Below are 12,733 nucleotides of genomic sequence, written 5' to 3'. Positions count from 1 at the left end.
ATTTGAACTACCCTGAAAACTACAGACCTCTCTGCCTCTAATGCTTTCTAAGGAGACACAGTTAAAGTGGCATAATGCCATACCTGAGCACCTCCAAAGTAGATGCAGGCCGTTGAGTCAAATAATACTGCAGAGATAAAAGCACTCAAAAGGTAAATTGTCATTCCCAATGAGTTCCCCTGATTTGTTTGGTTCTGTTCCTTGAACAAAGCAATTATTCAAGGACAGTCTCTCACCATGACATCTGCTATACACATAAAGGGTCAAGTGCCATTCAATCTATGTTAGTGTTTGCATTGCATAGAGATGGAATCATTTAGCAGCAAACAATTGATTGCGCTTTCAAGCCAGTGGCTCTTAGGTAAATGAAAGTGCAACATTATGTACAAACATGGCATCTATGGTAGCCCTTTACATACGTACCCATATACAGGTTGAAAATGGCAGATTTGGAACGTAGTGGCTGTACAGTAAAATGCTATACATGACATCAGAGCTCTGGCTCTGCGCTTCAAAGCGTTGTATTGGTTTTGACTGACAGCCGTTCTGAACTTGAGCACCGCACATGACAAGAAGTTGCCCCCATCCCTCCCGGTAATTGGGCAACTTTTGCAAATGTTTTGTTGTCTGAGTGAGGGAAATGCTGTAATTCAAGATGACTCAAGGTATTTTGAATGATGAGACATTGAGGATTATAATAAATAGTGCTTTGATGTCATACAAGAAAGCCAAACAGCCGTGAGTCCAAATGTGCACAATTCCAAATCATAAAACTCATGTCAGATACTGTGTCACTATGTTTAATGTACAGTTACAAGATGACACAGTGTCATACCCTTGGTTGTTCTGAACAGAATGAGCCTGTGTTTGTTTTATTACATCTAAATGCAATCATGACTCCTTTCTATGCTCACCAAAATTACAATCTGTTTCTCTGAATTGCCTTGTGAAAGTTTAACACTGTAAGATTGTATTGGATTTAACTAGCCATGTTGGCAATAGAACAAGCTTTCAAATTATGCCCACCTGACCCAGATTGTGATTTAAAATGGCCGTTATTGTATTGCGTAAACAAAACTGTAACTGCGTGATGGCGGGGATGCAGGGTTGTGCTCCAAACAAAACAACAAGTGTGATAGCTCTAATTCCTCAACGGCACAGCTAGGAGAGCTCAAAAAAGTACCTTATAGTTGATGACACTTCTTTGAGTCATAAAAGTGCATTGAAATTGCTTAGGGACAGTGCACACTTTGGAGAGGTGTGTGGCCACTTGAAGACACCAGTTAGTCCTCTTGTCGTTTTTTTGGTCTTATGTTGCACCTACCCCACATTTTACAGGAATAGTCTTGTTATGTTACTGAAGGTATCCAGAGTATTTTCAGAGTACAATAAATGTAAAATGCACATAAAATCAACAGTGTAATGTTTAGATTCAGTCAGTCTTGTCTCAGATTTACTCACATTTGATCTAGAAATGTTCCCATTATCTCCAAACTGTTCCCTTTCAATTGCTACAATGATTAGGCATTTCATATTTTCTGTAAAAAACATTTCAATTTAGCCCTGTCCATATATGCCAATTCCCACGAGTGTAAAGGGTTAAGTGATTGGTTTCATTGCAATATGCCACATTCAACCATGATAATGGTGTATCCATATAACTAAATGTAGCTTTTTCATGCCCATAAACTACAGAACTTTAGCATTGCCACTTAAAAGCATATTCCCCCCATCAATACAAATCTACCTCATTTATCAGACAGGTAATCAGGTTAGTGACACAAAACATCGGTAAGTTTCCATACCTGACCAATTTGTGAAGCCATGTGATGCCATAATAGGTTTCTGATTGCACGAGCCAATAATTCATCATATTTCTCTAAATTAGACCCAACATGCATGTGGAACAGTGAAAAATAATGTTCAGGAGAGATGGAGATGACTCACCCTCTTCGCGGGACTTCTGTATGAAGGCATCCACACCGCTTTCTCCATAGTTACCCTCTGATGCTACTGTGGACACGTAATTCCAGCGCATGGCTTTAACTATGTCCACCATGGCCTGTGCCTGGTAGGTGTCCGGGGGCACGACGCGGGAGAAGAAGTCGTAACGCGTGTTATCGCTCAGCTCCGGAGCCGTGGAGGCATAGCTCACCTGGGGGATCTGAGGAGAGAGTGAACAAGAGAACATGGTGTGAGCACATACTGTACTTCCAGTTTATAGCACAGGAGGTTGGTGGCACCTTCATTTAGGAGGACAGGCTCGTGGCAATGGCTGGTGTGGAATGGTATCAAATACATCAAACACATGGGTTCCATGTGTTTGATGCCATTCCATTCGCTCCTTTCCAGACATTATTATGAGCTGTCCTTCCCTCAGCAGCCTCCACTGGTTTATAGTATTGTGATATGCTAGGAGGAATGTTGGAAGTTAGAACATCTGAATTATTCACAATTATTCATTAATTGCCACTTATTACAATTGTTATGAGATTTTGTTGTTATGAGATTTTATCAAGTCGGCTCTTGTTCAAGGTTAGTACCGTAGGTCATTTCTAATTTACAGAGGTAATCAACACCTTTGTGAAAGACTTCACTTTGTGAGTAGGCTGTCATCTCTTTGTTTTCATATTAGTCCCCTGGCTTACAGAATATATGTTAATAGCTGAGTTGTAAAATGTAGAGGCTTGATTAGCTGTGTTAAAATCGGACTTATATAATGTAGAGGCTTGATTGGCTGTGTAAAAAGCTGACTTATAGAATGTGGAGGCTTGATTGGCTGTGTTCAAATCTGATTTATATAATGTACAGGCTTGATTGGCTGTGTTAAAATCAGGACATTATTTAAGGGGTAAGAGCTTGTAATAAAAGAGACATTGTAATAAAACTAGTTTGTGAGGGGTAATTTCATATAAAGTAAATCTAGTACCTAAAGGGAAAGGTCCTTGGTGGGATGATGGTAACATAATTGAGCACAGTGTATCACACATTTATGCGCTATCTGAGTTGTTTCATTAACCACCCCTCTCATTCCTCTGATGTTGATCAATACTATCAAACGATAGACGTACACCATGCTTGTAAGGTCAAATGATGAAGTATAGAGATACATTCTGGGTTTATCAAATTTATATGGGAATAGTGTCAAATAGCTGATGAAGAGGTAGGCTTTCCTGTTCATTCAGGTTACTGCTGAGTAAATGGACTGAGGTGATCATCTGTATTTTACTCCATATATGGAGGGTGTACCTCAGAATAATGTCTACTGTATTATTCTTCTGGGATATTACACTTCTGTACACTGAAAGTTTGACACCTAAAGAGAGTTGATATAACTGTTTCAAAAATGAAGAAAATCTACCTCAAACATTTAGTCTCTGTCTGCTCACTCTCACAACTATACCTATACCTACTATACCTATACCTACAGTACTATTACCTCAATTAGCCCAACTAACCGGTTCCCCCGTACATTGACTCTGTACCGGTACCACCTGTATATAGCCTCGCTACTGTTATTTTCACTGTCATTTTACAGTTTTTTTTATTTGTATTTCTTTACTTATCTATTGTTTACCTAATACCTATTTTTTACTTAAAAATTGCACTGTTGGTTAGGGCTTGTAAGTAAGCATTTCACTGTAAGGTCTACACCTGTTGTATTCGGTGCAGGTGACAAATAAACTTAGATTTGATTTGAACTATGTGCACAGACTTGGAGCTGCTATGATGTCATATAGTACTCTGCAAAAGTGAGCACAGCATTTCTCAAGAGTTAAGAAAACTCTGAGATTAAAGCTCAAAGTAGAGATGTAGGCAAAGTGGTATTCGAGTCAATCAAGTAGCACAAAAGCTATGAGCAAATTAAAATGTGATTCTCACAGACTAGAAGTGATTCATTTGTGGGTGAAAGGTGTTAAGAGACAAGGGCCTTTGTTCCAGGGCCTGTGATAACACATTTTAAGGAGCAAATGAAGGCAATAAACACCCTCTCTAGTAGAAAACTACCTATGTGGAATATTAGAAACATTTCTTCTAGTGTAAAAATCGACTACAAAGTGTAAATGAGATAATTCTGGTCATAAAGTCAGTCTCGTCCAAAACTGAGATTAGCGAGATAATTAGGAAAAAATGGTATGTCACAGAATAAAGTGTACTGTAACAGTTTTCATTGGGTTGGGTTTATTTCAACCCTGCCCACAGCAGGCAGGACCCAAGTAATCATCCATTTCAGCGCAGCTGCACAAGACCCGATCTTAATGCTCATGGTCAATTTGGTTTGACAGTCGATATACCTATGGGGCTAGTTAAAGACCATCAGTAAATAATACAATTTATATAGGACAATATTTCAAATACACTTCAAAACCTAAAACCAACCATAAATAGCATAATATAATTTCAAAATATTGAAAGCATTTAATGAGACAACTAAAACGTTGTTCCATCTACATTAGTGCCGGGACGATACCAGTAACGCGATACTCGTTAGTATTGTGGCAAGGAAACAGAACACGAAGAGGAATTAACGAAAACAGCTCCAATGTTGTAAACAAACATCTTTATGTTGTCACCCAGAGTCACATTTACTTATTTTCCAAGCTATAGTACACAATATTTTACATCTGTTTTTTAAACGACCAAATAGTTGTTCTGCTTCGTGTTTTCATTTTTGCCATGGAAAAAATATTGCGATACTGGTATCGTCCCTGTCCTAATTCACATTATTGTAATTTATTGACCGTCGCTAACTAGCCCCACAGATAGACTATCCAAAGTCAAACCAACTTTTCCATGGTTGCACACCAGTCGGCTGAAGCTAATTGGTGAAAGAATATGGCTAACCTGCTAGCTATTCTAAGTGACTTCAAGACATAACACCTGGTTAGACTGTTTCAAGTTATCTAGAAGGGTGAGTGACTGTAACTGTGTACTGTTTTGGCAGAGTGAAAGTGCAAACACTTCCCACGTTCGAACAAACACAATAGACACTCGCATAAAAGCACGCCTCCAAGACCCAAATCTCAATCTCAGTTGAACTTCCTAATGAGGAGTATTCAAACCAAGGCTAAATCAGGAAGTTCAGTCCTCCTTTAATGTCACGGTTGTCGTAAGAACAGGACCAAGGCGCAGCAGATGTTGACTTCCACATATTTAATTCAAAGAGAAACTTAAACAAAACAAAATATATCAATAAACGAACAACTAAACGTGACTACGTGGTGCACATGCACAAACACAAAACAATATCCCACAAACACAGGTGGGAAAAATAGCTACTTAAATATGATCCCCAATTAGAGACAACGATTACCAGCTGTCTCTAATTGGGAATCATACAAAACACCAACATAGAAATTATAAACTAGAATAACCCCTAGTCATGACCTGACCTACTACACCATAGAGAAACAAGGGCTCTCTATGGTCAGGGCGTGGCATTTAAAGTAACTTGACAAGGCAGTCTTGTGTTTTCCCGGCATTCACAAGGGCAACATATAGACTTTTTATTAGTGGAGAGAACAAGAATATGGTGTTAATGTACAGTGCATTCAGAAAGTATTCAGACCCTTTTACTTTTTCCACATTTTGTTATACTACAACCTTATTCTAAAATGGATTAAATTGTTGTTTTTTCTCATCAATCTACACACAATACCCCATAATTACTAAGCAAAAACAGGTTTTCAGAAATGTTTGCCTTTTTTAAAATGAAATATCACATTTACATAAAGTATTCAGACCCTTTACTCAGTACTTTGTTGAAGCACTTTTGGCAGCGATTACACCCTTGAGTCTTCTTGGGTATGATGCTACAAGCTTGGCACAGCTGTATTTGGGGGATTTCTCCCATTCCTCTCTGCAGATCCTCTCAAGCTCTGTCAAGTTGGATGGGTGAGCGTAGCTGCACAGCTATTTTCAGGTCTCTCCAGAGATGATTGATCGGGTTCAAGTCGGGCTCTGGCTGGGCCACTCAAGGACATTCACTCCTGCATTTTCTTGGCTGTGTGCTTAGGGTTGTTGTCTGTTGGAAGGTGAACCTTCACCCCAGTCTGAGGTCCTGAGCGCTCTGTCTCAGCCTCCAGTATTTATGCTGCAATAGTTTATGTGTCGGGGGAATAGGAACAGTCTGTTATATCTGGAGTATTTCTCCTGTCTTATCCGGTGTCCTGTGTGAATTTAAGTATGCTCCGTCTAACTCTCTCTCTGTCTCTTGGAGGACCTGAGCCCTAGGATCATGCCTCAGGTCTACCTGGCCTGATGACTCCTTGCTGTCCCCAGTCCACCTGGTCGTGCTGCTGCTCCAGTTTCAACTGTTCTGAAGTATGGGATCCTGACCTATTCATCGGACATGCTACCTTGTACCTGACCTGCTGTTTTCGACTCTCTCTCTCTACCGCACCCGATGTCTCTAACTCTGAATGATCAGCCATGAAAAGCCAACTGACATTTACTCCTGGGGTACTGACCTGTTGCACCGTCTACCACCACTGTTGTAGACGGTGGTCATCTATGAACGTTTGAACATCTTGGCCATGTACTGTTATAATCTCCACCTGGCACAGCAAGAAGAGGACTGGCCACCCCTCAGAGCCTGATTCCTCTCTTGGTTTCTTTCTAGGTTCCTGCCTCTCTAGGGAGTTTTTCCTAGCCACTGTGCTTCTACATCTGCATTGCTTGCTGTTTGGTGTTTTAGGCTGGGTTTCTGTATAGCACTTTGTGACATCGGCTGATGTAAAAAGGACTTTATAAATACATTTGATTGATTGATTAAAATTTGATTTAAGTTTTGTAGGCTAGGCTACCTATTTAATTGTTTAATTCATGGATCAAGCATCAGACCTCATTCTGATCTCGTTCCCAATGATCAGTGCTTTCGTTTATTATGTTGCTGTCAACCGGTTCTGAATTTGCGATGCACCTGACTGTCCATGTTTTTCTGTGCAACAGCCTTTGGATTTGAACATTTGAAAAGTTTTGGTGTGTGTCCTAGGCTATTTGATTTAATTTATACACATTACATGACCAAATCATGTAGACACCTGCTCGTCGAACATCTCATTCCAAAATCATGGGCATTAATATGGAGTTGGTCCCTCTGTGCTGATATACTGCAACACCCTCCAATCTTCTGGGAAGGCTTTCCACTAGAGGTCGGAACATTGCTGCAAGGACTTGCTTCCATTCAGCCACAAGAGCATTAGTGAGATCGGGCACTGATGTTGGGCGATAAGGCCTGGCTCACAGTCGGCGTTCCAATTCATCCCAAAGGAGTTTGATAGGGTTGCGGTTAGGGCTCTGTGCAGCCCAGTCAAGTTCTGCCACACCGATCTCGACAAGCCTTTTCTGTATGGACCTCGCTTTGTGCACTGGGGGCATTGTCATGCTAAAACAGGAAAGGGCCTTCCCCAAACTGATACCACAAAGTTAGAAGCACAGAATCGTCTAGAATGTCGTTGTATGCTGTATCATTAAGATTTCCCTTCACTGGAACTAAGAGGCCTAGCTTGAACCATGAAAATCAGCCCCAGACCATTATTCCTCCACCACCATTACAGTTGGTACTATGCATTGGGGCAGGTAGTATTCTCCTGGCATCTGCCAAACCCAGATTCATCCGTCGGACTGCCAGATGGTGAAGCGTGATTCATTAATCCAGAGAACGTGTTTAATAGCGGCAAACCTTACACCACTCTGGTCTACCCAAGAAAGCCATTTGTCAACTGCAAAACATACATAATTCTGCAGCACGGGTACTCTTGGTCTCTGCACTAGTTTTAAATCAATCCACGATTGTGCGCCCCAATACATGTCAGACATACTGTTAAGTTATGTACCCAGTAGGTCCCTTAGGTCCTCTGGCACTGGCCTTTTAACTATCCCAAAGCCTAGGACCAAGAGGCATGGAGAGGCAGCCTTTAGTTACTATGGCCCCAGCCTCTGGAATAGCCTGCCAGAGAACCTGAGAGGGGGCCGAAACTGTGGACATATTTAAAAGAGATGTTAAAACACATTTTCAGCTTTGCTTTTCCTTAGGGTGCCTTTTAGTTGTTCAGTTTGTGTCATTCTTTTGTTTTTTATCTTATGATTGTTGTGTAGTAAATATTTCAGTTTTTATTTTCATAGTTTTTTATTAGTTTTTTCCTTTAAAGCACATTGCGTTGCATTCCTTAGTCTGAAATGTTCTGTATAAATGAAGCTTGATTTCATTTCATTTGACAAGTTGAAAGTCACTGAAGTCTACAGTGAGGCCTTTCTACTACCAATGTTTGTCTATGGAGATTGCATGGCTGTGTGCTCAATTTTATACACCTGTCAGCAACGGGTGTGGCTGAAATAGCCCTATCCACTAATTTGAAGGCGTGTCCACATACTTTTGTGTATATAGTGTATGTTACAGCACTTTGGTTTCACTAATAAATATGTTGAAATGGAACCAAATGATCTGTTTCTGTCTTCAGTCCTTTTTAAATAGCATAGATGGGCTATATGAGCTAAGGTTGAACGTGATTGTAAGGGGTGCACAACTGATGGCAGGGAAGTCAGACGCAGGAGATCAGAACTGGGTAATAACCGGAGCAGTTTAATTATCAAAACCAAAAGCATCCAGAAATACAAAATATGGGTACAAAACCCGTCGCGCACCAGTCAAAATGTGCACAAGCTTACAACAAACAATTTCACACACAGACATGGGGGGAACAGAGGGTTAAATACATGACAAGTAATGAGGGAAATGTAAATCAGGTGTGTGGGAAAACAAGACAAAACAAATGGAAAATGAAAGGTGGATCGGCGATGGCTAGAAGACCGGTGACGTCGACCGCCGAACGCCGCCCGAACAAGGAGAGGAACCGACTTCGGCGGAAGTCGTGACAGTGATAGTCTGCCTATAACCAGCCTGAGTAGGCCTATAACTCCATTTGTATTCTACTCAGAGTTAAAATAAGTTAATCAAATTGGAAATTAGCTATTATCAGGCTGGTTAATGCGATTCATGTCTGTTGAATTTGGAAAAATCCACCCGCACTCGGCCCCATCCCACCTACTCAGCCAGTCAGGATCCGCTACTGCCTTGCGGCCGTGGCATACAGTATACTTTTTACTAAACGATACGTGCTAAACAGTATGTGACGATGAGTACATAGTATGCAGTTTAAGTATGTAGTACCCTAGTATATGTATTCGGACAATGCCAGTATCACTAATATCTACTGATATTTGTATAAATCTGCTCATATTCTACAAAATCCTAAACAGAAGTCCCGTCTTTGTACACTGAAGCTACAGTACCACTATGTGTCTGTTCACACTGAACTGCAATAGCCACTGTCCATCCTGAATCATTTATCTGAAACAGGGTGAGTCGTGGTTACCTGAGGAGAGAGATATGTGTGAGCTATGACTCATGCTGCTGAGTTCAGCTCTGCGTACTATGTTCCGGAATGAACTGATGCATTTCGCCAGTCTGTAGATCAGCGGCTAAACCTCTGCAATACAGGAGTAGAGTTAACCTGCCCAAAACCTGCAACTACAGTACAGTATTCCTCTGTGGTCTAGTCTGACTGCTGTAGCGCTATCCTCCTTCCCTTCTCTCCTCTCCTCTCCCTGCCTCACACTGTAGTTGGCTTTGATGTGTTCAGCTGCAGCTCCTATTGATCCTGCCACTAGAGTGTTCACAAGCTGTGCCCAGTGCCTGCAGCCCCTAACACCCACGTCAGCCTTCCTCCCGCCCCCTACTCCTCCATCCACACGGATGTAGCGGTTAAATTATGCAAATGAACAACAGCACCGCAGTAGAGCCTCATTTCAAGTGACACCTGGAAAGTAAGTCACTATTTAAGTATGGTTTTGTCCCTTAAGAGACATCTTCTTAATCCTTGGAATGTTAGAGCAAAGATGTGTCACGACTCGTCTTGTGTGAGCAGAATACCATGTAGGTGGATGTGCTTGATGTGTAATGACTGATGATAGAACATGAGATGAGTCTGATAGGAATGGTCCTTAGTAATGTCACCTCAACTCCTTGCTCTACCCTGACAACAGGCCAAGCCGTCCTTCCAGCCTGAAAAGGCCACTGTGTGTCTCTCTGGGCACTCTGTCTCTCATAATTTTAGAGCTCATGGGGACACTCCAACGTCAGTCGTGTCTGTGGTCTATGGCACATGTCCAGAAGGCTCCCTAGGAACCGACAGAGGTCACCAGACTTAAACAGTGATGGAGGGGGCAGAGGACAACAGAGGAAGTATCCTACAGGACACAGATTCAAGGAACACTGTCCTCACACTTCACCTCCCAATCTTTGCTCCACTTTTGTCTCGTTTGAGGTTAAGTGAAACTGTTTCCTGTCTCCTTTGAAAGGAAAATAAGTGTTCTGGCTTTGAAGAAATGGAGAAACTTCAATCTGTGTTCTGCTCTGCCTCCTAACTGAACATCATTAAAGGGGCTGCTAAACTGTATTTGGAAGCTGCTAACAATGTCTTATTTTAGAGCGCTTGAATATTCACTATTTCACTTTCATTTAACTCATCAAAGACTTTCACCTACATCCAACAGAGTTCTCTCTCAAGGATGTGATTTCATTGTACTGCACAATTCTTTTACCTATCCTAGTGTGTTTTCACCTGTGCTTTTGTGTTATTTTGAAAGGAAATAAATATATAATAGCATATCAGAAAAGACAATGGACTGTTCCTGTCACACGTTGTGGGGTTGCGGTGCCACCCACGAGGATCACTCAGACTTTCCTCCCAAGGGAGCTTGTCTAAACACAGAACACACATAAACCAGGATAGCTGCTGACATCACGCATCAATGTAGACTACCTGCAAGCCTCGCTTCCATTGTTCCTCTACAAAATAACAGTTCTTAGCTCTTCAAGCTTTAAGAAAATGGCTCAAAACTTCGCTAGAGTAAAGATGTATGGGACTATCCAAATTAAGTATTACGAAGACTATGAAACATAGCATTTAAGTTTTGGGGTGCTTCATAAATCCGGTAATAGCAAATGGACTCCCTATAAGAGTTGGAGTTGATTACAGGGTAGCACAATGACATTAAGCTAAATGCTGTTAATTGCTAAATGTTGAAGAGGGAAGAGGGATATATATACATGTTGTTTTTTTTCAAGCAATGTATGGTGGTGTTACCACGACAACTCTGGGAAATATATCAGCCAAATAAAATGGCTGTAGATATTCAGGGACTATGTGTAATGTTTCATTTCTCACCTGATCAATTTTTCCTCCTGTAACAATCACTAAATTTCAGCATCATGGCAAGAAGCAGGATAGGCTGAGCTTATCATGTTTTTCATTTGTCAGATTTCTCACTCACTCGCCTGATGTTCTCATGGAACACGGACACTTCCACACTTTGACAGAAGGAATTAAACTCCCCAGCCAAGCTCCTCTCTGACCCATGAGAGAACATGAGTTAAGACAAACTAGAGAAGCCTTTGCTTGGATAGAATATTGTACCATGCACACATACAGCCCAGAGAACACCTTTTCCATCTAAAACCGTAGGCACTGCCAGGTGTATCAATGTGGCTTGGAATTCTATCAAGATCAAAGAGAGAAACCTAAAAGCAGATTCCTATATAGAGAGTTGGGCCAATGTGGTTTCTGTCTGAACCTACCGAGAGCGCTACTTTGTCTTTCATAGCCGTTGCTAAGTGAAAATGTACACTTCCTCATTGTACTGTTAATTTCTTCTAGTTTTCACAACCTATGAAGTGAAAGCAGATATCCAATTTGTTGACACCACAACACAGTACAGACTTGGACACACATTATCCCGAATGCAATAGAAACATTGTTTACAGTGGGTCATTACATAGGGAATTGTCAGAGGCGCTCTCACATTGTTACATCACCAGAATTTCAAGAATAAAGGCGTATTGTAAAATACAACGGATAGGTGCAGTAAAATACTCTACGTTGTTTTACAGGGTCAGCCATAGTAGGACTCATGGGAAAATGTTTTCAGCTTGTCAGCTCGGGGATTTGAACCCGCAACCTTTTGGTTACTGGGTGAACACTCTAACCGATAGGGTACCTGTCGCTAACATGGAAGTTGTTCTAAGACCTGGACAAACTCCTCATCCACTTTCTCTAGGACTAAATCAGCAAAGCTTTTTGCCCTCAATAGCCAGGTGTCCACTAACATAAACCTGATCTCCTTTGCTGAAAACTGACATTTCCCACAGATTTGTTATAAACATGATCAGAAAATTGAGGGAAATGCAATGGTGTCTAGTATCCTCCCCAATTTAGGAATGAACTCCCTTACCCCTCACCCTTCCCTCCACATCCATTTAATTTCTAATGGGCTTGTGGGAGAAATGCTTAATTACACCAATGGAGTCTCAAGCAGATTTTTTTATGCAGTTTTAATGTTCAAATCGCTTGCTTTTGAGTTCATTTGGAACAACATCAATGCAGAAGTAATGATGTTCATTAGAAGCCTACAGAAATAATATACATCTGAACTGTGTGGCTGGCAATGTAACATCTGAAGCATTATGGCTGGCACTGAAACTATTTTGCTTGGTGAATATTTCAGTCAAGTCTGTTAGTCTGACTGTGCATTTGCCAGCCAGGCAGTGAAACAAATAGTACAGGTTTATGACTTGAAGTGATTCATGTCTATTTGATATGGATGTCTGAGACTGGTGAAGTTAGCTACCAGTCTGCCAGGTGGCTGTCTATCCAATGAATTGTGCTTTACT

General features: G+C 41.2%; 1 protein-coding gene across 1 annotated transcript in view; it reads right to left on the bottom strand.

Annotated features, from left to right (window-relative positions):
- LOC139557446 (metabotropic glutamate receptor 4-like) overlaps positions 1–12,733 on the bottom strand; it is a 233,193-nt gene that overhangs the window by 135,715 nt on the left and 84,745 nt on the right. Inside the window, exon 2 of the mRNA XM_071372260.1 lies at positions 1,948–2,164. Within this exon, the coding sequence (XP_071228361.1) occupies positions 1,948–2,164 (217 nt within the window). The remainder of the gene's footprint in view (positions 1–1,947; positions 2,165–12,733) is intronic.

This window comes from Salvelinus alpinus, chromosome 28, assembly GCF_045679555.1.
Source record: "Salvelinus alpinus chromosome 28, SLU_Salpinus.1, whole genome shotgun sequence".
In the NCBI taxonomy this organism is placed as follows: domain Eukaryota; kingdom Metazoa; phylum Chordata; class Actinopteri; order Salmoniformes; family Salmonidae; genus Salvelinus; species Salvelinus alpinus.
The sequence above is the reverse complement of the archived record's forward strand: the minus strand, read 5'-3'. Positions and strand labels throughout refer to the sequence as shown.